At 45.5% G+C, this 26,749-nt stretch overlaps 1 protein-coding gene across 1 annotated transcript; it reads left to right on the top strand.

The window, feature by feature from the left end:
• The first annotated feature begins 625 nt into the window (after positions 1–625).
• Positions 626–26,749, top strand: KIF18B (kinesin family member 18B). The gene is made up of 16 exons (XM_049861008.1): positions 626–739; positions 14,494–14,820; positions 15,498–15,655; positions 16,035–16,139; positions 16,345–16,455; positions 16,536–16,733; positions 16,886–17,062; positions 17,723–17,797; positions 17,956–18,056; positions 18,474–18,660; positions 19,366–19,469; positions 22,989–23,194; positions 23,596–24,127; positions 25,017–25,106; positions 25,530–25,633; positions 25,858–26,749. The coding sequence occupies exons 2-16, from the start codon at positions 14,502–14,504 to the stop codon at positions 25,962–25,964; spliced, it is 2,574 nt and encodes an 857-aa protein (XP_049716965.1). The 5' UTR covers positions 626–739; positions 14,494–14,501; the 3' UTR covers positions 25,965–26,749.

Here is a 26,749-nt window from a genome sequence, read left to right as displayed (position 1 = left end):
GACCTCACAGCCTCTGGAGATCAGCATGAGGTTATTCCACCAAGGTGTGGGTGGCTGTGGTGGAAGGAGGTAGAGCTGCTCATCAGTGCCTTAAGGGGACAACCCTCAAATACAACAGTCCATGACGCCCTGACACTGTCAAGGCCGAGAGGGTGGAACTGCCATTCTCCGCCTCTACCGACTTTTCCACATCAAGGCTGCTACTGAAGTTCAGTTTTGGAAAGGTCGCGAACCGGGAAGAGATTCTAAACAGCTGCTGAGAACCTGGTCTTGGATATGCGGATGCTGACTTAGCCTCCAGACAAAGCAGGTTTGAAAACCGGTTGGATGTCCGGTAAGCGTAACTTATTATGAACGGGATGACAGAGACATGCCGCGACCCCCTATTTCCTAACGCCATCCAGGTTTCTTCCTGTCAGTCCTGTCCTTTCAGCCTTGAGGACGCTATTTCAAAATCTCTGATCAGCAGGAAGGGGAAGTGCGCAAGCGCACTGTTGACAGCTCCCGCCACCTCCGGCTGGACCTTGTTACTTAGGAAACAGCCAATCAGCGACCCGGGCAGTGACCAATGGGAAGAGCGGAATCGCCGATCCGGCTAATTTGAAAGCCCTGCGCCGGGCGAAGGTTGGCGCGGGTTTAGGAGGGCTGGGGCGCCGTCTCCTGCAGTCTAGGCCTCTTGTCCGCCCCCTGAGGGACCCGGGAGCGATCGGCGACACCAGCTGCGAGGAACCGGCGCAGGGTAAGCCCAGGTCTGGCGGGCTCCTCCTCTGAGGTCTGGGGCGCACGGACTCAGCTGCTCGTGGACTGGAGCCGGAGCCCGGCCTCCTTTGTGCGGGACGTGACCGTGGAGCTCTGAGACAGAGCCCTCGCACCGCGCCGGCAGGTCCTGGGTGGGCCCCTCCGAGCAGGGCGGGGAGCGGTGCCGGGAACAGGGCGCTTCCTTACGCATCTGCAGTGAAGATCGGAACCCCGGTATAGGACCCAGGTCCGGCCTACACATCTTCACGTTCCTAAGTTAGGGAGCTGTCCTCCTGGCCATGTGTAAGGAAGAAATGGGTTCTCCTGCACAGTGGAGGTCCCAGAACTGGAGACCCCCTGCACATCTATGTGGAGTAGTTAGGCTCCTCTCCCCACATACACACAGAAGAACTGATTGCAGAGCTGTAGTGCAGAGGCACTTACTGAGGAACCAGGCATTCTGTAAATATTTGAATGAAGAAAGGACTGAATCCGTATGACAGAAAACCAGGCCTTCTGTAACTGCTCCTAGGGTGCTCTCTTAGCTGGGGTACTGAAATGACATGGAAAAGATAAAGCCTGGCCTGTGCCGCAGAATTTTATTGAAGACATTGGTTCTTATGGCATTGTGGGAAAATGCTTTACATCGTATCAATTCTAATAATAATGGCTAACATTTATTGAGCATTTACAAGGCTTGGATTAACTCATTTAATCCTTACAACAACCCAATGAGGTAGATGCTATTATTATTTACATTGTATAGGTTGGGAAACTGAGGCTCAGAGAAGTTAAACCTAGCTCAGAAAGGGAAACGTCTACAGAATTTTTCTGAATGAGCTTCTCCTTTATGTTACACTGCTTTCTTCAGTCTCATCCCTATTCTATTTTCTCCTCCATCACCATATCCCATGTTTCACCAACTGCCAACATATCCAGGCCCTTGTATGTCTATTTCATTATTTAGTTCCCCTACCTCTACTGCAACAGAGATATTTTAAGGCATCTCAATTTGTTGGTCTTTATATTATCCAATTCAGCACCATTTATACCTTTTTTTTTTTTTTTTAATACAAGTAGAAATTGTTCCTCTGCCTGGCCATAAAACAAATCTAAACAAAACTGGTATTGTACAAACTATATTCTTTTTCCACAAGCAATTAAGTTAAAAAAGAAGAAAATTAAAACAAACTCATGTTTGGAAATTAAAAAAAAAAACAAAAACAATTAACTCATTGGTCAAATAAAAAAAAGTAGGAAATCATAATTGTAATTAAAAGAAATTTAGCATGAGACAAAAGTACTGTATATAAAACTTGTATAATGCAGCAAAAGCAATACTTAGAGGGTAATTTATACCCTTAAATGCTTACATTAGAATGTTAAAAAGAAACCAAAAACAAAAAGCTGAATGTTAGTGAAGTAAATAGTCAACTTAATAAGATGGAAGAGAACAATAAAATAAATGCATAGAAAATCAAAGGAAGGAGATAATAAAGATAAGAGCAGAAATTAATGAACTAGGATGTTACTTATACAGTAGAGAGGGTTAACCTAGCCAAAAGCTGTGTCTTTGTAAGGACTAATAAAAAGCCAAACCTCTGGCAATATTAATGAAGAAATAAAGAGAGGAAACACACACACACACAGACACACACACAAATTATATCAGGAATGAAAATAGGAATATAACTTCAGTTTCAGAGTGATTAAGATAAAGAAATAGAATATCCTTTGTCACAGTGCTTTTAGGCAATTTTCTAGGAAAGCACAACTTACCAAAAATAACTCGAGAAGTTATAGAAACTCTGAATAGGTCCATTGAGGAAACTGAATTAATTTAAAATCTGCCATCACACATATCAGAAAATCCCACCAAACTCCACCAGAAATTTATAGGCAATTGGAAAAGAGAATTCTAATCTTATACAAATTCTCCCTAAAAAGAGAGCGAACATCTTCAGCCTATTTTATGATACCAAAAACCAGACAAAGAAAATTACAGGTCAATCTCTTTTATGAATGTAGTTGAAAAATCCTAAATCAAAGATTAGCAATCAGAAGGCAGCAATGTAAAAAAAAAAAAAAAATTGTGACCAATTTGGGCTTATTCCAGAAATGTGAAAATTATTTAATGTTAGAAAATTTATGAATACAATTTATACATTTACAGATTAATGGAGAAAACAGTCCCATTAGATGCAGAAATAACATTTAATAAAATTCAATATCCATTAAGGATTTAAAAAAAAAAATAGGTAAACTAGAAATAGAGGTAAATTTCCGTAAACAGTCAAAGGGAATCTATCCAAAAAAAAAAACAATAACAAGCATCACACTTAATGGTGAAATAATGGGAGCCTTCCCTATAAAAGAAAAAAAAAAAACAACTTTTCTTTTTCCCCTATAAAATCAGGAAAAAGACAAGATTGCTCACTATTGCTGCTTCTATTTAGTGTTGTAACAGAGGTCCTAGCTAGAACCATAAAAACCCTTTGCTGTGGAGTCAATTCCAACTCGTAGTGACTCTATAGGATAGAGTACAACTGCCCCTTAAGAGTTTCCAAGGTTGTAATCTTTACCAAAGCAGACTGCCACAGGCTGCTCCATCTTTCTCCTGCAGAGTAGCTGGTGGGTTGGAACCTCTGACCTTTCGGTTAGCAGCTGGGTGCTGAACCACTGTGCCACCAGGACTCCTGCCAGAACCATAGCACAAGAAAAATAAAATGCTAATATTAGAAATGAAGGAACAAAACTATATAGACCATATGATTGTCTATTTAAACAAACAAACCTATAAATTATTAGATGATTAAATCGTTATAATTAATAGTGTTCAGTAGAGTTACTAGGTATAAGATCAATATATAAAAATCAGATGCATTTTTATACACCAACAACAATCAGTTGTTGTTATTAGTTGCCATCAAGTTGGCTCCTACTCATGGTGACCCTATGTACGAAAGAACAAAACGTTGCCCGATCCTGCCCTATCTACCATCTTCATGATTTTTGGTATGCTTGAGTCCATTGTTGCAGCCACTGTATTTTAAGTGCCTTCCAACCTAGGGGGCTCATTTTCCAGCACTATACAGGACAGTATTCTATTGTGATCCATAGGGTTTTCACTGGTTAATTTTTGGAACTATATTGCCAAGCCTTTCTTCCTAGCTTATCTCAGTCTGAGAGCTTTTCTGAAACCTGTCCACCATAGGTGACCCTGCTGATATTTAAAAATACTGGTGGCATAGCTTCCATCATCATAGCAACATGCAAGCTACCACAATACAACAAATTGACAGATGAGTGGTGAAACGATTAGTTAGGAAACATAATAAAGACACATAGCCATAGAACATTTGTGAGTAGGTCCTGTCCTAGGATGTGGGATGAAGGAAAACCCTGCCCTCAAGGAGCCCACTTAGTAGATGTCTATGTGGAGGAAAATGAGATCCTCTTGTTTTACTGAGTGATGGGAAACCAGGTATACACCCCTTGCTTGAGGATTGGGTAGGGGGTATTTTTCTTCCTTTGCACATTCAAATATAAGGGATGAGGAAATGATGCCCCCCTCTGCCTACTCCTTGGGGGGAATGAGATCTGGGGGATACAGCTCCTGCCTCTGCACAAGCACAGGTGGGAAGAACTAGCTGGTCCTCAAAGTTGCTCTTCTGTGGGTACTAAGGTGAGGTGAGGAGGGAGCTGGGAAAGCTAACTTCAGGGCAGAATAGCCTAAGGATGAAGAGCAATGCCTCTGGGGACAGACCAAGGTCAAGTTCTGCCTTTGCTGCCTACCATCTATGTGACCACTAGTCTTGGTTTCCTTTGTAAAGTAGGGATGTAACAATTGCATTGATATCCTGTACCCCTTCATGAGGTTATTGTGAAAATGGAATGATACCATTTGTAAAGCACTTAGCATAGTGCCTGATACGTAGTAAGCTCTCAATATGTACACGTTAGCTAGAATAATTATTATAATTAGACTCTTGGGTTTGGATTCTGCTGCCTTGTGGGCATTATTCATTCATGGGACAAATACTAAACATCTACTGTATGCCAGGCATCAAGCCCAGGTGTCTGAGACACACAGACTATGCCGGAAGAGGGTCCTGCTCTCAAGGAGCTTACAGACAACTATTACTAGTGAGTGATGGTTGTGAAGGAGCAACGGGGCTCCGGAGACCCCTATAGAAATAGAACAACATCCCAAAGCTAGGCTCCTGCCCGCCTCTCCCAGCTTCCAGTGTCTTCCCCCGAGAAATTTTCCTAAGCTCCTAAGAAGCTGGAGCTGTCCCTTCAGGGGCGGATAGAGGAGGCCACCCTGTAAACAACCAAATCTGACTTCCCAGCCCCAGCTCGGCCATGCACTAGCCTCTGGGTTTTAATGAGCTGCCCTGGGTTAGAAACAGGACGTGACTATAGCTGGCTCAGAACCCTGAAGATCTTATTAAAGAATCATCTCCCTTGTTCTTTGGGCTGAAATGCTCTTTCCAACAGAGGATCAAAGCAAACTTGACAAACGTTCTGTCATTAATCTCCCCATCCCCTGGGGTGGGAGCAGATCTGTAGCTGTTCTCTCTGGCTCTCAAAGAGGGAAGCTGATGTGACATTGACATGGTGTGGTCCATGGAAAGACCTCCCCACCAGTCAGACACAGAACAGAGACCAGGACCCAGGTGTCCTAGCTGTGGCCATGGGCCATGACGAGTGTCACCCCCCTTTCCACTGCCCCTCAGCACTGTTTCAGGAAGAAGGAAAATATCTCATTAGGCAAACAGTCTGCCTCCTGGCCCTGAGGAGGCAGGAGGAGAGAACTGTAAAGGTTATGTGCACGCTGTTGCCAGTGCCCTTTTTAATTTCCTGCTTAGAATGTTAGGCTGCTCTGTAGCTCCTCCTCAGCAAAAACCCTCCCAGTGGAGAGCTGAGCCTGTCATTAAGACAGCCAAGGTGGAACCTGGCAGTGAGACCAGGCACCCTCTGCCTTCACTTCCCCAGTGTGGGCACAAGAGTAGGGTCCCTGAGGGTGGGAATGCAAGGGTGGGAGATAGGTACTCTCTCAGACTGTTGAAAATCCCATACAGTCCATATATCTGGAAGGGTTTTGCAGAATACATAAGGCTAGTTATGGAAAATTATTATAATTATTATGCAACCATAGGGATTATTACAACAATGTGATAATCATAATATAATATCTAATATCATTATAAAGCAATAGAGCAGGCTCTGCAGTCAGACTGCCTGTGTTGGAGTTAGGCTCCATCACTTACTAGCACTGGGACCTCAGGCAAGTTGCTTAACCCTCTCTGTCTCAATTTTCTCATTGAACGTTGAGTATAATCATAGTATCTTATGGGATAGCAATGGGAATACAGTAAAATCTGCGAAAGCTGGAGTCTGGATAAGGCAGAAACCTATCAGAGAAGGAAAACTAAAATATTTTCCACTAACAGAACAGTACAAAAGTGGTAAGACCTCACCCTGTCAAAGGCAGAAAACTTGCAAGACTCAGAAAAACAAGGCAGTCATGTCAGGTTCTGGCTCTCACAGATTTCGCTGTATAAGGTGATGAAACGTATAAGTGGGTAAAACAGTCCCTGACATAGTGAGCCCTTGGTAATTATTTTCATTATTATGGCAGTCTGATTGCTAGGACAGGAAGAGACTTATACACATGTAAAAAGATCATTGCTGATTGATATCTTTCCCTTGTTTTGTGTGGGGAACAAGTGATGAAGTTTGGGGGTGAAGGGACTGAAGTTTCCAGTCAGTTTAATTCTGTTTAATTTCCTAAGGAAAGCATGTTTGCTAGAGTATTCAGTAGAAATCCCGTTTTTCCTTGTTGTATGACCTTGGTAGTTGTGACCTTTCTGTACTGGGAAAGCATTCGTCTATTCAGACCCCTCAGGAACAGTCTCTGTTCCTTACCCCTGTTAATATGTCCCTAGAGTTGGGCTGAACTTTTCCAGGATGTCTGTGACTCCCACATTCCAAAAATTCCATCCTTACCCTTGGGAAGCTAGCCCAAAGGGGACTATGAAAAAAATGGCGAGAGAACTCTCAAGGGAATAGAAAAGTGAATAGGCAAATAAGTGTTTGGAATTATTATCAGGGCAACACTAAGGAAATCTATCCATGTCTCCCTCTACATTCACAGATCAAAGGAGGAACACTGATCATCTCAGTAAATGCCACAAAAGTATTTCATAAAATTCAATACCTATTCCTACCTTCTTAACGGGGAAGAGAGAGTAGAGCTAAATATAGCAGAGTTAAAAACAGAAAGTGAGTCATTATTTGCAAACTATATATTATTGTTTAATTGGAAAATCTAAGCAAACCAATGACAAGCTATTAGAACAACTGAGAGATCAACATTGTGGCCAGATACAAGAAGAGCGTACAGAAACCAGTAGCTTTCGTATATGCGGGCAAAAATGAATTAGAAAATGTAATTAAAAAAAAAGAAAAACCAGACCGACCCCTGGTGGCACAGTGGTTAAGAGCTATGGCTACTATCCAAAAGGTCGGCAGTTGGAATCTACCAGCTGCTTCTTGGAAACCCTGTGGGGCAGTTCTACTCTATCCTATAGGGTTGCTATGACTCAATGGCAACGGATTTGGTTTGGTTTATTCACAATATGACAAAGACTGTAAAATGAGTACTAATAAATCCATCAAGAAATATATAAAACCCGTGTGAGAAAACCTATAAAATTTTACTGAATATTATAAACATGTAAATAAGTGGAAAGAGATACCATATTCCTAGATGGAAAGGCTTGTTATTATAAAGATGCCAATTCTCCTCAAATTAATCCATAAATTCAAAATAACTGCAATTAAAATCTTAGCAGAATTTTTCATGGAACATCATAAGCTGATTCTAAGATCACACAAGACAAAATGCCCAAGAATAGCCAAGAAAAAGAGCAATGAGTTGATGTATTATACAGACACAGTGATTAAAGATTCTAAATGAATCATGATCAGAAGAGGGGAGATTGTGGAATATCTTTATTAAAAATAGATATTTTACTTTTATTTCAAGAGGCTTTTCTTGTCCATGAACCCAAAAATTCCTGACCCACCATTTTCTTGCCAGTGGCTTCTCTTTTTTTTTCACCCAAAGTTGCTAATAGACTTTTCTCTCACTTTGGAAGAGCAGTTGATGACAAAACCATTACCTTGTGATTTAATAAAAAAGATTCTGGACTTCTCCAGATTTTAATTTCAAGATGTCTCCTAGCTAACAATGGGTAAAGGACAAAATTTTCAGGAGTCTTTTTAATGCTAACTCAGTAACCATTAAGTATTTCATCGCCATGGAAACTTATATTCATTAAGCAAAAATTATTTAAGTCTCTGTGAATTCTCCATTCTCTGGAAGTGGGTTCCTCTTCCAGAGGAAAATATTACCCCAATTTGCAAATTGTTTATTAAATCATACAGCAATCAAATATTGTGTTGTTCTTTTGAATTAATACAAGATTTTGTTTTTTAACAATAGTGATTACAACAGTTTTTTTTTTTTTTTTTAAACAATGGTGATTACAACAGTGAGGTACTAGAAAAGGGACAGACAGATCAGTAGAACAGAATGGAGAGTCAGAAGCAAATTCATGTTTGTATGAGAATTTAAGTTAAATATGGCATTTCAAATTGGTGGAGAAATAATTCACTATTCAATAAATGATCTTGAGATAATTGCTTACCACTTGGACAGAGAAGATATTTAGACACTTCCTCATACCATTGACAAAAAAGGAAATCCCATCTGGATAAAGACGTAAATGTAAGAAAGAAAGAGTATTAGGTGGAATATAAGAAAAGTGCTCATACACCTCGGAGAAGGAATTTATCTTGTTAAATGAGACAGAAAAGCCATAACGAAAAAGACTGACAAGTTTAAGCACTTCAAATTCAAAAACTTCACATGGCCAGGGTAGGATTTTTTCCAGGAATGCATGGTTAGTTTGATACCAGAAATAATATCAAATAACTTACCACATCAACAAACTAAGAGAGAAGAAATACGTAAACATATAAGGAGATGCTGAAAAAGCATTAGATAAAATTTGAGACATTCCTAATAATAGCTCTAAGTAAAATAGGAATAGAAGAAATCACTGTGTATGATAAGGCTACTTGTCCAAAAACTAATTTCTGAATAGGGAAGTAATAATGTCATTACCGTTAAATTCAGGAATGAGACAATGATGTCCATTATCATCAATATTATATTATTTGACATTGTTTTGGAAGTTCTAGGGAGTGCAATAAGACAAGAAATGAAATATTTGGTATAAATGTAGAGAAGAAAAGTTAAAAAAAAATTTCTTCTTTGATATATAATTATATACTTAAAATACCCAAGAGGCTCTAATAAAAACAACCAGAATTATTAGCAGAGTTTGAAAGGGTGGTGGATATAAGACAAGTGTATAAAAATCCATTGTGTTTCCCCATACTGGCAATTACCAGCTGGAAATGGAAATGAGGGAAGATGTTTCATTCATAAAAGCAATTAAGTCCATAAAATACTTGGGAATTATATTAAAAGGACAATTACAGAACCTACCTGAAGAGATAGAAAACTATAAGATCTTATTGAGGGACATAAAAAAATATCTGAATGAATAGAAAGGCAATAGCCATATTCTTGTATGAAAGCATTTAATGTAGTAAAATGAATATATAAATTTAATGTGATTCCAACTGAAATCCCAACAGGGTGTTTTTGGCAGTGGGTCCTAGGGTCGGGTGGAAATGATAAAATTTTCATAGTCAAATAGAATAATAAATGCCTGAAAATCACCAAGAAAATTATGAAAAAGAAGACTAGTGAGGGGGATCTAGCATAGTGTAAAGTAACGTAATGGAAAGAGTGTGGTGTTGGCACAGGACTAGACAAACAGTAGAACATGATAGAAAGCTCAGTAATAGACCTCAGAAAATATGTTGTTAAGATGCCATGGAGTCAGTTCCAACTCACAGAAACCCTATGTACAAAAGAACGAAACACTGCCCAGCCCTGCGCCATCCTCAAAATTGTTGCTCTGCTTGAGCCCATTGTTGCAGCCATTGTGTCAATCCTTGTCGTTGAGGGTCTTCCTCTTTTTCACTGACCCTCTCCACCTTTACCAAGTATGGTGTCCTTCTCCAGGGACTGGTCCCACCTGATAACATGTCCAAAGTACATGAGACAAAGTGTCACTATCTCACTTCTAAAGAACATTCTGGCTGTACTTCTTCCAAGACAGATTTATTCGTTCTTCTGTAGTCCATGGTATATTCAGTATTCTTCGCCAACACCATAATTCGAAGGCATCAATTCTTCTTTGGTCTTCCTTATTCATTGTCCAACTTTCACATGCATATGAAGTAACTGAAAATACTGTGGCTTGGGTCAGTTACATCTTAGTCCTCAAAGTGATATCTTTGCCTTTTAACACTTTAAAGAGGTCTTTTGCAGCAGATTTGCCCAATGCAATATGTTGTCTGATTTTTTGACTGCCACTTCCATGGGCATTGATTGTGGATCCAAGTAAAACAAAATCCTTGACAACTTCAGTCTTTTCTCCATTTATCATGATGTTGCTTCTTGGTCTAGTTGTGAGGATTTTGTTTTCTTTATGTTGCGGTGCAATTTGTACTGAAGGTTATAGTCTTTGATCTTAATCAGTATATGCTTCAAGTCCTCTTCATTTTCAGCAAGGAAGTTTGTGAAAATATAGTAATTTAAATATGACAAAGGTGGTATTTCAAATGAGAAAAGGATATTCATTAATCATTGGAGCTGGCACCGCTGGCTGTCTGGGAGAAAATAAAGTTATACACCTATCTTACCCCATGTTAAAATAATTCCAGATATCACATTGATTAAGGGCAGAGTTGCAAAGCCAATTATTGTAATTGCTGTCAATAAGTTGTATACCTGTAAAAACTTGAATTTGCAGAAGTTGTGTAATAGACATATTTATAACAACAACAACAAAAGAGTAGTTGCTAAGGCTGCTTATGTACAACCAAAATCCTAATGGAATTTGGTTTCTTGGTTTGGAGGTTTAGGGGCATGATTTCATGGGACACCCCAGTTAATTGGCCTAATAACTTGTTTAGGGTTTCTGTTCTACCTCCTAGTTTGTTGCTTAGTGCCTGGGATCTTAAAACCTTGCAAATGGCCATCCAAGGCACAATAATTGGTCTTTATTCACCTGGAGCAACAGAGGAAGAAGCAGCATCAGGAATAAGAGGAGTCTATGGAACGTGTGGCTAATAGCCTCCATGAACAACTACCTCCTTTGCCATGAGGCCAGAACTGGATGGTGCCTGGTTACTATTACCGAACATTTTGAACAAAGATCCTATAGAAGAATTCTGATCAAAAGGCGGAAAATGCAGAATAGAATTTTAAATTCTCATGGACTGTAGTCTTCCCGGAGCCATGAAGGTTAGATGAACCCCTGAACTATTGCCCTGAGATAATCTTTAAACCTTAAACCAAAAATATCCCCTGAAGTCTTCTAAAAGCCAAACAATAGTTTAGCTTAGCAGTAAAAAATGTCTGTCTTGAGTATTATGCTCTTTTAAGAACTATCTATATGGGATCAAATTTACAACAGCAACTTGAAAGATTTGATAGGAACCTTAGAGGGCAGTGAGTTCGTGTTAATGGGTGAGGAACAACTCAGAAAAGGAGGGTGAGAATGGTTGTGTAACTTGAAGGATGTAATCAGTGTCACTAAATGGTACATGTAGAAACTGTTGAATTGGTGTATGTTTTGCTGTGTATATTCACAACAACAACAAAATAAAATAAGATAATACGACAACATTAATAGGAAGAAAAATATGGAACAGAACTTCAAATTCTCAAAAAATCCATACTTACTGGACCATTTGAGACTGGAAGAATCCCAAGATACACTTTAAACCTTGAATCAAAACTATCCCCTGGAGTCCCTTTTGCTAAATAGCAGGTTGGCTCATAAAGAGCATCACCCTTGAGTACTGTACTCCTTTAAAAAATCATATATATGAGACCAAATGGCCAATAATTACTCTAAAGCATAGATAAGAAGGTTGGGGGCAGTGAGACTAGGTTATTGAGAACAGAACAATTTGAACAGAAATAATGAGAATGCTGACACAATGTGAAGACTGTAACCAATGTCACTGAACAATGTGTGTTGAAATTGTTGAATGGGAACCTGTTTTGCTGTGTATACTTTCACCAAAAATACAATACAAAAAAATTTTTTTTTAATTCCAGAGAGTTTAACATTTTTAATTGAAAAAACAAATCTTAGAAGAAAATTTAGGAGACTCTCTGTTCAACCTAGGGATTGGAGAGACAGACCTTTTTAACAAAGACAGAAAATTCTAATACTCTAAAAGAAAAGATAGACATATTTGCCTCTTTAAGCGTATAAACATTTTGTAAGGCAAAGATGCCGTAGACAAAGCCAACTGACAAATGATAAATTGGGGAAAAATATTTGTAATATAGATGTTAAATAATGTTCAAAGCTCTTATAAATTCCTAGCAAAAGGACAATCGACCCAGAAAAAAATGAGCAAATAAGACATACAATTCAGAGAATAAGAAATACAAATGCTCAACCTTGCCAGTAATTGAGGAAATATAAACTAAGACAACAATGAAATACCATCAGATTAGCCAAAAATTAAAACGGTCCAGTGTTAGTAAGGATGTAGAGAAATGGATACTCATGTACGCTGTGAGTAGTCGTGTAAATAAGCACAGCCGTTCTGGAGAGCAATTTGGCAGTCTCTTCTAAAATTCAAAATGTTCCCACCTTACAGTGTAGCAGGTCCACTTCTTGGTGACATCCCCTAGAGAAAGCATGTTACACATGTGCTTAAAAAAAACCAAAAAACCAAACTTGTTGCCGTCGAGTTGATTCTGACTCATAGCGACCATATAGGACAGAGTAGAACTGCCCTGTAGAGTTTCCGAGGAGCAGCTAGTGGACTCAAGCTGCCATGCTGACCTTTTGGTTAGCAGCCGTAGCTCTTAACCACTGTGCTTAGGAACTATGAAAAGGATGCTTCTGCAGCATTGTTGTATGCGTGAAATATCGGATGTAATACCTATAAGTCAATAGGGCAGTGGTTAAATTAAAACATTGAAAATAGAGCATCCATGGCAATGGATATATGGGGGATGGTTGCACAAAATGATTGATGTCATTGGTGTCACTGAATTGTACATGCTAAATTGGCAAATGTTGTGTTATCTGTATTTTTACAACATTAAAAAAATCCTGGAGCATTCATACCATAGAATATAGGAGTTAGGAAGAATGAGAAAAAATATATCTTGAAGATAGATTATGAAATGCAAAAAGCAAGTTGTAAAACAATATGCACAGTGTGATACCATTTCTGTAAAACACTAAAACCAAAACTATAGTTCCACATGTACAAATATATGTGTGTAAGTATACGGGCCACTACCCATTTGTCAGTTTGTCATACTGTGCTGGCTTTTGTGCTGCTATGATGCTGGATGCTATGCCACTGGTGTTTCAAATATTAGTGCGATCACCCAGACTGAAACAAGGAAGAAAAGCCGGGCAATCTGCTTCCAAAAATTAGCCAATGAAAACCCTGCGGATCACAACAGACTATTGTCCAATACAGTGCTAGAAGATAAGCCATCTAGGTTAGAAGGGACTCAAAATACACAGTGGCCATAACAATGGACTCCAGTATACCAACAATTATGAAGATGGCTCAGGACTGAGTAACGTTTCATTCTATTGTACATGAGTTGGAGCCCACCAGACAGCAATTAACAACAAAATGTATGGAGGGAGGCCTAGAAGGAGACTTATAAAACTACCAAGAGCAATAGCCTCCAGGAATGGAGGTTGATTAAGGGAGACTTTGACTTTACCTAGGAGCCTTGGTAGCGCAATGGTTAAAGGAGAAAGATGTGGCAGTCTTCTTCTGTAAATATTCATAGCCTTGGAAACCCCATGGGGCAGTTCTACTCTGTCCTATAGGATCACTACGAGTCTGAATTCTTGATGGCAGTGGGTTTGGTTCACTTTATTGTTTGAAATTTTTACAAGAATGTGTTCAAAGCACAAGTAAAAATAAAATCTGGAAAAATTAATTACATTTCGGGGTCAGGATTCATTAAATTTCAAATAAATTAGAATACCCGTTGCCGTCAAGTCAATTCTGACTCATAGCGACCCTACAGGACAGAGTAGAACTGCCCGATAGAGTTTACAAGGTTAGCAGCCATAGCACTTAACCACTATGCCACCAGGGTTTCCTAAATTAGAATAAAAAAAAAAAAAAATAGGAGGGATATAATGAAGGACAAGAAAGAACACAAGTCTCCAAGCTATAACATCCTATCCAATCGCTGTCGGTAACTGAAGAGAAGCAAAACATTTGTTACCACTTAGCAGCACTCACTCAGTCCTTCCTAAAAGCAACCTGATTGTTGGGTGGTGTTATCCTCATCTTACAAGTAAAGAAACAGACCTAGAGGCCAAAGGTCACTTGCCCAAGGTCACACTGCTGGTCAATGGTGGACGTGGGTTTTCTAATTCAAGCCAGGGTTCCACACTGCACTGTTTCTCTTGAGGTATAAAATCGAGATCATCTGTTCGGGAGGGTTTGGGAGGAGGCCCTTAAGCGCTAGACTGAAGGACACCTGGTCAGGCCTGGGGTCCAGTGGGTCCTCATCTCCATTGTGTCTCTGCCCAGGTGTTGCGATGGTGATGGCGGTGGAGGACAGCATGGTTCAGGTGGTGGTGCGAGTACGACCCCCCACCCCACAGGAGTTGGAGTGTCAACGGTGGCCTGTGGTTCAGGTGGTAGATGATCGGGTGCTGGTGTTTGACCCTGAGGAACCTGATGGAGGATTCCCTGGCCTGAAATGGAGCGGCACTCAAGATGGCCCCAAGAAGAAGGGCAAAGACCTGAAGTTTGTCTTTGACCGGGTCTTTGGTGAGGTAGCCACCCAACAGGATGTGTTCCAGTATACCACCCACAGCATCCTGGATGGCTTCCTCCAGGGCTACAACTGCTCAGGTGAGAACTGGACAGCAAGGAGGAAGAGCTCTGGTGGCATGGAAAGTGGCCTTGCTTCTCTGCTTCCTTCTAAAGATTTCGTGTGTCTTCTGACATGTAACCACCTCCCCCTCAGATGGGCATGACTGGTTGAGGAAGCCTCTGGCGCTTTCATTCCCTGAGGGTCCCCATTCGTTTTTCTACTATGTGCTAGGCACTGTACTGGGCCCTCAGGATACAATAGCAGACCAAACAGACATGGCTCCTGCCCTCATAGTGCTTACAGTGTAGAGGGGGCAGATGGCACTAATTACAAAATCACACCAACAAAAGGGTAGTTATAAACTGAAGTAAGTGACATGGAAAGGCTTGTGAGCCTTAAACAGAGGAAGCTAACCTAGACTGGAGAAGACTGCCGCGTGGAAGAGATAAGTCCCCACCAATAGTGGGGAGCCCTCTGCCCTCAAATCCACAGGCCTATTGAGGGCCAGAACAGACAGGTAGAGTGCTCATAAATCTGCAGCACAAACATGGGTGCAAGCAAGTGGGTAGAAGCAGTGGCATGGTGAACACGGAAGCCAAAGGAAAGAGCCCTGGGAAGACAGGAAGGACAAACAGGTGGGAATGCACCAGAGAAGACCCTTGAGAAGGTAGATCGGGTTCCACCACCGCTGCCCTCCCTACTCTGTCCTCTCCAGTGTTTGCCTATGGAGCCACAGGGGCTGGGAAGACACACACCATGCTGGGCAGAGAGGGGGACCCTGGCATCATGTACCTGACCACCATGGAGCTGTATAGGCGTCTCGAGGCCCACCAGGAGGAGAAGCGGTTTGAGGTGCTCATCAGCTACCAGGAGGTAGGGCTGTTCTCTCTCCAGCCCAGATGACCCATCCCTCACTTTCACAGCCACCTGAGGAGGGAGTGGAGCGGAGTGAGCAGGGGGCAGTGAGTAGGGGAGAGGATGGTAGCAAGTGGATGGTTTGAGGCCAAATGAGAGGGCAAAGGGGCATAGAGACAGCTCCATGAGAGACCACATGAGAGCTAAAACCTACCTGTCCTGCTCTTGTTCACTGAATGTTGTCCTGCCAAGTGCCATTGGTGATATTGTCAGGAACACTCGCTGGTCTGGTTATGGTTCCCTCTCCCCGGTGCTCAGCCCCTCATTGGCCTCTAAGGAGAGAGGTTTCCTGGTGTGCTACCTCCCTCAGGGCTCTCCTTGATTACTTTCTCCTCAGGTGTACAATGAGCAGATCCATGACCTCCTGGAGCCCAAGGGGCCCCTTGCCATTCGTGAGGATCCCGACAAGGGGGTGGTGGTGCAAGGCCTTTCCTTCCACCAGGTATGGGATTGGGCTTGGGTGGGATGAGCAGTCCCATTGGTCTTTTGGGATTCCCTCACAAGGCAGCTTGGGGCTGCCCTGCTTCCTGCTGAGGTGGTGGTGGCAGCAAGGGGGTGACTTTGGTTTTGAAGAGCAGCCCTCTCTGTTAGGGGCCAGGTCCTGGTGGGGGAGACCACAGCCCCCTTCCTGGGTATTTCTCCTTTAGCCAACCTCAGCTGAGCAGCTGCTGGAGATGCTGACCAGGGGGAACCGTAACCGTACGCAGCACCCCACTGATGCCAATGCGACTTCCTCCCGCTCCCATGCCATCTTCCAGGTGAGAGGGGCCACGGGTCAAACCTGGCGACAGGGTCTCCTGATGCTCCAGCTCCCCCCCACACTGCCGTCTGCTTTCAGATCTTCGTGAAGCAGCAGGACCGGGTTCCAGGACTGACCCAGGCCTTTCAGGTAGCCAAGATGAGCCTGATCGACCTGGCTGGCTCAGAGCGGGCATCCAGCACCCGCGCGAAGGGGGAGCGGCTGCGGGAAGGTGCCAACATCAACCGCTCTCTGCTGGCGCTCATCAATGTCCTCAACGCCCTGGCCGATGCAAAGGTAAAGCTGCGCACACTCGCATCCCCCCAGGATAGCGACTGAGTACCTGAACCCATCGGCCTCCCTCTAGCCCTGGGCCAAATGCTGTCGGGCCTAGTCTAGGTCCATCTAGCCCAGCTACCTCCCCCTTATGCCCACTCACTGCCTCACAGGGCCGCAAGTCCCACGTGCCTTACCGGGACAGCAAGCTGACCCGCCTGCTCAAGGATTCCATTGGTGGCAACTGCCGCACAGTGATGATTGCTGCTGTCAGCCCCTCCAGCCTGGCCTACGAGGACACTTATAATACCCTCAAGTATGCCGACCGGGCCAAGGAGATCAAACTCTCGGTGTGTGCCGGCCGGGGTCATCTGGCCTGAGCATGGGGGGAGCCCCAGCTGGGAGGAGGAAGGGGTAGGACCCAGCTGCCTTCCTCAGATACCTGGCCCAATGATTTCCTGAGGCAGAGGAAAGAGATTCCCGAGGCTTCATCTTCAGGAAGTTCTCTGTGGTAGAAGAAACATAGTCCCTACCCTTGAGAAGCTTCCACTTAGGAGAGATGCAGGGTAGTCTCCAAGGCTCGCGGGGACAGGAGTAGAAAATCACACGCTGTGGGGCGGCTGCAGTGGTGTTGTCCAGTGGTTTTTTTCCCAGACTTGTCTTCTGCAGCAGGGACCATATTTTCAGCAAACACCACAAACACCAATATATAAAACAGGTGAAAGCAGACTTGTACTGGTTTCTGCTACACCTGTGTGACCTCCCTCACCCGATCCCTAGGGGTCCCTGGTACTCCTGGAGCAGCTGCGGAAAGCCCAGTGGTGTGAATTATTGAACAGGGAGTCAGGGGCCTGGGTTCAAATGCACCTTCTACCTTTGTTTCCCCAGCTGTGAGGGTAAGCCCCAGTAATGTGAATAAGGCACCCGGCATAGTGCCTGGCCGTTGGAGGCAGTTTATAAAAGTTGGTTTGACTAAACACATAAATCTCTCCCCTGTGCCCCCTTCCCAGCTGAAGAGCAACGTGGTCAGCCTGGACTGCCACATCAGCCAGTATGCCACCATCTGCCAACAGCTGCAGGCTGAGGTGAGAAGCTGCCCAGGGAGCCTGGCTGGGAGGCAGAGCTCCAAGGCTGGGGATGGAGTGAGAGATGGCAGCATCCGGGTGTGGCCAGGACTCCACGCCCTCTCCTTGCTTCCTGCACTTACCTAGGACTCTGAGGGGTTGGGCTGCTTTGGTTCCAGGTGGCCACCCTGAGGGAGAAGCTCCAGGTGTATGAGGCGGCAGCCCGGGCCTCACAACTGGAGCCCCCACAATCCCCCAAACTGGCCCTACCACAACCACAGTGAGTTCTGCTGTTCTTTCTTACCCTCACCCTTCAGCTTGCCAGCCAGGATCGGGAGCTAGCCCCCCTTCTCCAGCTTCTGGAGGGCTGGGATGCCTTGCTTCTGTTCCTACACCTAAGGTCGGGTTCCCACCTAGTGTCCAGCACTCTGACTGTCACCTAGAATGCGCTCTGCGCTGTGTCACATAAGGAAATGACAACCCAGCCCAGCTCACCTAAGCAGTACTTACCATCCAAGAGAAGGTGAAGTTGGGGGTTGGTTGTCATCACCAAAATCAGAAAATTCCTGACTCCTTCTTTACCCCTTGCTAATGCCTATTTGACACCCAGGCCGCCATCCCTTGTAGGTTCTGTACTGTATGAGTGCCATGTACACCCTGCCCCCACACCCTGCCTCTCTCTTTCATTTCCTCTTAGCCTTTCTGGCTCCCCCTCACCGTCCCGCCTTCCCAGCCAGCCTTGTACTCCAGAGCTCCATCCAGGATCTGAAGTCCTTCAGGAGAAGAGCTTGCAAACAGTGTCCCAGGTAGAGAGGGCTGGGGAAGGGAAGTCCCCAGACCAGGAGCACCCCCCAGAGGACAAGGATGAAGGCCCAGCCAAGGAGGTAGGATTTGGGGGCATGAGGCCTGGGCATCGGGAAGGCTTGAAGCTGGTGGAATATTGGGAGAATGCCTCTTCCCATCTCAGAGTCCCTTCAGTCTTGGATTTTCTGCCTGGATGTCTTACTTCTTAGTCACTAGGAGGCCTTCGGAGCCTGTGCAGGAAGTGAGGAGCCTGTATGTTACTGGAAGGGGAGCAGGGAGGGAGGAGAGGAGACTGGGAGAAAGAAACCCATTCTAGGAAGCCCTCTTGGAAGAGAGAAAGATCTTAAGAGCTGTATAAGTACAAGTAAAGGGAGGACATTGGTGGTTCAGTGGTAGAATCCTCACCTTCCATGCAGGAGACCTGGGTTCAGTTCCCAGTCATTGCACCTTATGCAGCCACCATCTATCAGTGGAGGCTTGCATATTGCTATGATGCTGAATAGGTTTCAGCAGAGCTTCCAGACTAAGATGGACTAGGAAGAAAGGCCTGGTGATCTACTTCCAAAAAAGGCCCAGCAATCTACTTCCAAAATTCAACCAGTGAAAACCCTATGGATCACAACAGTCTGATCTGCAATTGATCATGGGGATGGTGCAGGACTGGCAACATTTTGTTCCATTGTGTATGGGGTCACCATAAGTCAGGGGCCAACTCAACAGCAGTTAACAACAACATAAGCAAAGGGAGGAAGGGCTTTTCCCTGTGACTCTTCCTTTCTTCTTAGATTCCAGTCCCGATGCCAGAGCAGAGCCTCAGAAACCCATTGCCAGGGTCCCCTGGCCTGCATCTACAGCCCAAGCCAGGCATGTGCAGGGACCATTTTAAGCAGTAGGTGTCTGCTTGCTCTACTCTGGGTCTAAGGTGGGAGGTGACTGGGCTCAGCCTCCTTTGGCCTCCTGGGTGGGAGTTATGTACATCACAGAAGCTCTGGTTCAGCTCCAGTTAGGAGTCAAGTCTCTTTTCATCCACATTGTCCCTTATCTGCTTTCAACACCTTGATACCATCACCTCCTCTGTTTACGCATCATAATCTCCATTTATTCCACCACATAGTTAGCAGCCCAACAGGAGAGGGAAGCCAAACACCAAATTCTATCCAGAAAGACGGCACGCACCAAGTTAGGTCAGGGTTGCTTGGGCTAGTGCTTCGCTTTCCAGTCTGAGGGCAAAGCTGCCCATCTTCAGCAAGGAGAGAGAAGCCAAGAAAAGTTGAGCATCAGGATGGGGAAGGAGCAGCCTTCCTGAGCCAAGTGTTTATCATGTGTCTCTATCAACAGTCTTACTGTGGTTATTTTTTCTCAGAAGTAAATACGAGTCACCAGCCAAAGCCAAAGAGCAACGGATTTTGGACCATTCTTTTTGTGCTTAATGGAGAGATGCTGCCAGTGTTTTTTTCTTGGCCCCTAGTACATAAATCCCCTGCCACTTAGCTTTGCCGGTGCCAACCCCACTTCTCCCTCCCCGGCACACATCACGCTAGGCAGTGTATTTAAAGCTTCCGGACAGAAGGGCCTGTTTAATTTTATTTCTTGTTGGGGAGTGTCTGTTCCCGACTCAGCAAAAATGCTGCAGCCTGAATAGTGAGCATCTCATTATCTGTCTCCCGCTGCCAGCTTCCTGGGGCCCTGGAGAGGCAGGGAGACGCTGGGAGGATGTCCGCTCGGCCCCCTAGGGGGCACCACGGGCTCCCACTGATGACTCAGGGTGTCTGCTTGGTGTTCCCCATTGCGAGGAGAGAGAGCCCTCATTTCTGCCTTACCTCAGTGTGGTTTTGCGATCTTTGACAAGTTGCTTCATCCTTGGCTATGACATGGGGATCCCCTTATCCCCCCAACCTCACAGGGCTGAAGTATATACGAATCAAATGTAACACAAGAATGTTAGCCAAGAACCAGGGACTGCGGAACATTCTAGATCATCTCCACATTTGGAAACACCCTAACAACCAGATAATCAAAGAATTTCTCTTTGGCTTTAGAATTTAGAGTCTTAGACCACCAGAGCACTGAGTAAATCTTAGATTTTTCAGTTCAGTGGTTTTTCAGATTTTTTTTTGTTGTTGTTGCAAAGTCCTTTTCTCAAATGAAATCTATGCAGAAGTCTAATACATAGATCAGACAGAACAGAACTGCTCTGTTTGTAGTGTCTTCTGACGGTGTTTTTGAAAATCCCTGATTTGTCACATTGGGTACTGAGGCGTTTGCCCAGGGTCCCACAGCAAGAGAGACAGGGTCAGACCTGGGCCATCTGACATCCACCAAAACCAAAAACCAAACCCGTTGCCATTGAGTTGCTTCCAGCTCATAGCAGCCCTACAGGACAGAGTAGAACTGCTTCATATAGTGTTTCCAGGTTGCAGCTGGCGCATTTGAACTACCGACCTTTTGGTTAGCAGCCATAGCTGTTAACCACTGTACCAGCAGGGCCCCATCTGACATCCAGGCCAATGCTTTTTCCCCCGAACACCCATTTTTCTCAGTCATCTAATCTTCCTTATCATGTGTGGCTCAGGTGGATATAGAATGAGTTTGTTTCTGTTGTGTCCTTTTTAATTTACATCCTGCCTTCTTTCAAAAAGGCCTTGAGGCTGGTTTGTAAAATGAGTTTAGGTTCCCTGAGCACACACTGAGGGCAGTGGAGGGGCTTTGGAAATGTCTGGGCAGCTGGAACTACCTGAAGATAAGTTATTTGCCATCAATAATCCCCACTGAGATAAATGGATTTATTCTTTTATCATAGGTGTGCCTTACAGAAAGAAAATTTGCTTTATTAGAATCTAAATTTACAACATCAATAATCACATTACCCTCATAATTTCCTTTAAGTAGCTCTTCAGTGCATGTGAAGTACATGTTGATTCACACATACTTCTTCAGGATCCCAGCTGTTCAATAGAAAGTACCTACTGAAAGCATTTTTGAGTGTCTTCTCAGAACCAAGATAAACACAACCTATCTTATTTAATCTCCTCTTATCCTAACAAGGTAGATGGTATTATTTCCATGTTACAAAAATTAGCTAATCTTATAGTGCTTAGGAGCCCAGGTGGTACAATCGGTTTGCTAACCCAGGGGTTGACAGTTCGAACCCACCCAGTGGCACCATGGAAAAAAGTCCCGGCGAACTGCATCCGTAAAGATTACAGCCAAGAAAACCCTATGGAACAGTCTACTCTCTAACACATAGGGTTGCCATGCATTTGAATCTACTCATCTGCAACTAACAACAACATAGCACTTACTATGTACCAGGCACTGTTAAAACACTTGATATAACTACCCTGACAGGGGACACAACAGAGAATCCCCGATGGAGAAGGAGAATAGTGGGATGCAGACCTCAAATTCTCGTAAAAAGACCAGACTTAATGGTCTGACTAAGACTGGAGGGACCCTGGAGGTCATGGTCCCCAGACCGTTTGTTAGCCCAAGACTGGAACCATTCCCAGAGCCAACTCTCCAGACAGGGATTGGACTGGACTATAAGACAGAAAATGATACTGGGGAGGAGTGAGCTTCTTGGCTCAAGTAGACAAGTGAGACTATGTGGGCAACTTCTCCCTGGAGGTGAGATGAGAGGGCAGAGGGGGACAGGAGCTGGTTGAACGGACATGGGGAATACAGGGTGGAGAGGAGGAGTATGCTGTCTCATTAGGAGGAGAGCACCTAGGAGTACATAGCAAGGTGTGTATAAATTTTTGTATGACAGACTGACTTGATTTGTAAACTTTCACTTAAAGCACAACAGATAAATAAATTAAAAACACTCGATATATAAAGCAACACATTTAATCTTCCCAGCAACTCTATAAGGTAGATGCATTTATTACCCCATTCTAAGGATGTGGAGACTGTGGTTAAGGAATGCATCCAAAATCACACAGCTGGAAAGTATCAGAGCCAGGACTTGAACACGGGCAGTCTGACTTGAACCTGTACTCTTAACTGCTGCCTTGTATGAACTTAGTCAAGATCACACCACTAGTAAGTGGCAGAGCTGAGAGGACACTCAGACCTTCTGAGTCCAAGGCCATTTAGTGCCCTTTCCCTACTTCTTCGATCAGTGACTTTGTTGTGTGGCATGTTTAGTGGGTGAAGCCTCCCACCATTACATCTGGCCACTTCTTCCAGCCTTGGCCTTTAACAAGGGTATGGCAGAGCAGGATCCAGGGCTAGGAGGGTGGAGGGGGCAGCCAGCCCAGCTTGTTCAGGGAAGGCAGGGAGGAGCCCAGTGACCAGCCTACCCGTGTTCCTCACCATGACTGGAGCAATGGGGAGGGGCACAGGCAGAGGACCCGGGTTGGATCGGGGTTTAGTAGAAACAAGGATCCTCTCCCTTCTATTCCAGACTGGCCCTAAAGGTGCTGTGCCTGGCCCAGCGGCAGTATTCCCTTCTCCAAGCAGCCAACCTCCTGACTCCGGACATGATTACAGAGTTTGAGGCCCTACAGCAGTTGGTGCTAGAGGGAAAAACTGAGCCTGGGGTGGAGGCTTCCAGGACTTCTGGCCTGGCCAGGGGGACACCTCTGGCCCAGGAGCTGTGTTCAGAGTCAAGTGAGTCTGGCCCCTGCTCTGCTCCTGCCTATTGGTGTATGACCAAGGCTCAGCTGGGGCTGAGGGGTGGCTGGGGGCCTTGGATGCTGGGTGCAGATATAGGAGGCTGGGCCCACGGGAACATGAAGTTGCAGTGGATTTACGGGCTGGTGGTGTAGTGGTTAAGTGCTACGGATGCTAACCTAAAGGGTCGGCAGTTTGAATCCGCCAGGCGCCCCTTGGAAACTACGGGGCAGTTCTACTCTGTCCTACAGGGTTGTTATGAGTTGGAATCGACTCGACGGCAGTGGGTTTTTTGGTTTTTGTCATGTCTCCTATGTCTCACTTCCCAAATTCTACAAATCCTCCTCCCCTCTAGCCATCCCCAGTCTTCCCTCAGTACCCTCCTTCTCTGTGCCCAGAGTCTCTAGGGTACTCTGGCCCTGTGACCCGGACCATGGCAAAGCAATTAAGTGGCCTTATGCCCACTCTGGGGATCCCACCCGGACCTGACTGCACCCCAGCCCAAGCATCTCAGAGGCCCCTGAGGAAGAAGAAGAAGAGGAGGAGACTGAGCCCCTCAGAGCCAGACAGCCCCCCAGCCCCGAAGCTGGGGACCAAGCGCCAGCGCCAGTCCTTCCTGCCCTGCCTGGGGAGGGGCTCTCTGCCTGAGGGCCAGCCTGCATTCAGGCCGTGCACCCCCACAGGGGGAAGGACCTCGTCTCCCTGCCGTTCCCCTCGCTTCTGCCCAGCCACAGTCATCAAAAGCCGGGTGCCCCTAGGCCTTTCTGCCCTGCAGAACTGCTCCACCCCTCTGGCTCTGCCAGCTCGGGACCTCAATGCCACCTTTGATCTCTCCGAGGAACCTCCCTCCAAGCTCAGTTTCCAGGAGCGCCTTGGCTGGGAGAATGTCCCTCAGGAGCTGAACAGGCTGGACCAGCCCTTCATCCCTAGGTAGGTCTCCCTCCTAACCTTGCTAGCAGGGGCCAGAGGCCATCGATGGACAGTTGTGCTGCCCAGAAGCGTGGAAGACAGCCTGCCTCTTGAAGCAGGAAATCCCAGGCCCAGGAGAGCAGTATATATAGTTCCCACAGAGGTGTCTTTCCTCTTGGGGGTCCTGCCTTGTCTGCCCCCTTCAAAGCCCCCAGTCTGTGCTGGTTTGTGGTCTTCCTATGAGTAGCTAACAGAACGCCAACATGGGAAGAGTTGGCGAAGGACAGCAATTAAGAAAGGAAACCCAACACTAGCTATTTCTCTGCATTGAGTGGTCTGAGTTCTGGGTCCTGCTGTGAAATATGAGACTTTTCCCTCCAGCCCAGCATCTGGAACCAGGAACAGCGTCCTTAGAAAACTTTATTCAGATGTACTTTCAGTGAGAAGATAAAGCTCTCACGCTCATTCTCCACCCACATGGCGGAGAGTAGGGGAACAGCAACCAGCTCAGGACTGTCCAAGGCCAAGAGCAAGCAGCAGCCTGACCCGAGCTTGTGTGGCAGGGGCCAGCCAGCTGTCTCCCCCCACTCCTCCCATAGCCCCCTAACCACCTCTCAGTAACAGGCTCCAAGCTGGGCAGGTGGAAGGGTGAAATTGTTTGAACTCCAGTTCCCTGGACACTCCAGAAACTGACATCTGGATGTTCTCCCGGAACAGGCCTGTCACTCAGCTGTCAGCCCAGGCTAAGTAAGGAAGGGAGGAGAGTCCGCCTCTTAAGTAGGAAGAAGACTCAGAGGTCATCTTGTCCAGCCTCCCTGAACCCTGAGCTGGGGGCTGGAGGGAGGGAGTGGCTGGCTCCACTCTCTGGTTCCCTCCTGATCTGTTCCCTTCATCTTCCTCCCTCCCCCAGTGGACCCATGTTCCTGTTCACCATGAAGGGCCCCAAGCCAACTTCTTCCCTCCCTGGAACCTCAGCCTGCAAGAAGAGGCGCATTGGGAGGTGAGGCTTGGGAGGTTTCGGGGGAGAGAAAGAGCCCTCACCAGAGTAGTAGACACCTCGGCCGAATAGGTTGGTGAGGTCTGTGAACAGGGCCAGCATCTAGTTTTCTGATGGAGGTTTCCTTATCTCCTCCTTTAGTTAAAGGCCACAGGGCACTCTATGCAGGAGGCAGACTTTCAGAGTTCATTGGTTAATCCAGTGATTGGGCTGCCCCCCCTACCGTGATTTACCTCCCTTGTCCCAAACCCCACAAACCTCACCTTCCCTCAAATTTGGTCTTGGAAGCTCTTGTTGGAAGCTCTTCAAGGACCTCAGCCTCCCCTTCGTCTCAAGACTTAGTGTCTAAGTCTGCCCACCTTACTGCCGAAGTCCAGAGCCAATGCCGTATCCTTCTGATCTTTACTCCCTGCTTCCGTCCCTCAGCTCCTCAGTCTCCCGCTCCCTGGGAGTGACCCGGGGCCACAGCCGCATCGCCCGCCTTCCCAGCAGCACCTTGAAAAGGCCAGCTGGGACACTTGCAATTCCAGGTGACTGGCCTTGGGGACAGGAAAGGTCTGGGGCCCAGGTGTCAGATGAAGGCAGGAAGTAGGGGGGGACAAGGTGGGCCAAGACCTTGTCGAGAGGAGCCTAAAGTACTTCTAAGCATCTCATGGACCTCAATGAAACCTGGGAGACGGGAGCGGGGAAGAGGGACACAGGGCAGAGCCTCACTTTTCTGCTTCTCCTCTGTCCTCCACCCACGGGCCTGCAGAGCATCCCTTGAGTCCCCGCTGTCCTGGTGATCAGAGGAGCCAGAAGGAACTAGTAGGGGCTGGGGGAGCCCTATCAGCTGGAAGCTGCATCACCAAGGTGTCCTGACCGCTGGGCCGCTCAGCTGGCTGTTCCCCCTTGGTTCCTGGAGCCACCTGCACCAGGAGCCCCAGCCTGCCTCCTTCAGATGGTAGCAATTAACGCAGCAACCACTTCCTTTATTAACACCCCTGCCCTGGCCATTCATTCTGCTACTTACCCTCTTTATTAATCTCCTGTTATACTCAGCTTCTCAGCGTGTATGTATTCAATTGTGAGCACTGCTATTTTAAGAGGTGCTGCCATCTTTCTCCCCTAGTCTATAATACCCTCTTCTGTGCAGGCCAGGGGCTTTTTTGGTTTTTGTCCCCTACCCCCAGGGTCTGACACAGGGCTGTGCCCAGTGGAGAAGGCATGAGGATGGGAGGTTGGGGAGTCCCAGCTCGGCTCTTTGCAGCTTCCTAGAGGGAGCATCTTCAACCCCACTGCCCCCAATCTGAAGCAGGAGCCCCAGCCCCAGGCCACAGTCCTAGTGATGATGCAGATGATGGTGGTGATGTGATTTCCAAACGAAGATAGTTTTATTGTTTTTATTTTATTATTTCCTTCTGATCTTTTATTTCCATGTGTGTTTGTATGTGTGTTTAAAACCCGATGCTGTCGAGAACTGCCCTCCATGGGGTTTTCTTTGCTGTAATCTTACAGAAGCAGATCGCCAGGCCTTTATACACACACACATATAAACATATATGTATATATAATATATATAATTATAATGATTAATAATATCCTGGGTGTGGGTTTCTCTCTGTACACCTATGTGAGATGACAGCACCTTCTTTTTCTCACCTTTC

Source organism: Elephas maximus, chromosome 19 (genome assembly GCF_024166365.1).
Source record: "Elephas maximus indicus isolate mEleMax1 chromosome 19, mEleMax1 primary haplotype, whole genome shotgun sequence".
NCBI classification, from domain to species: domain Eukaryota; kingdom Metazoa; phylum Chordata; class Mammalia; order Proboscidea; family Elephantidae; genus Elephas; species Elephas maximus.
This window is presented reverse-complemented; position numbering and strand designations above follow the sequence as displayed.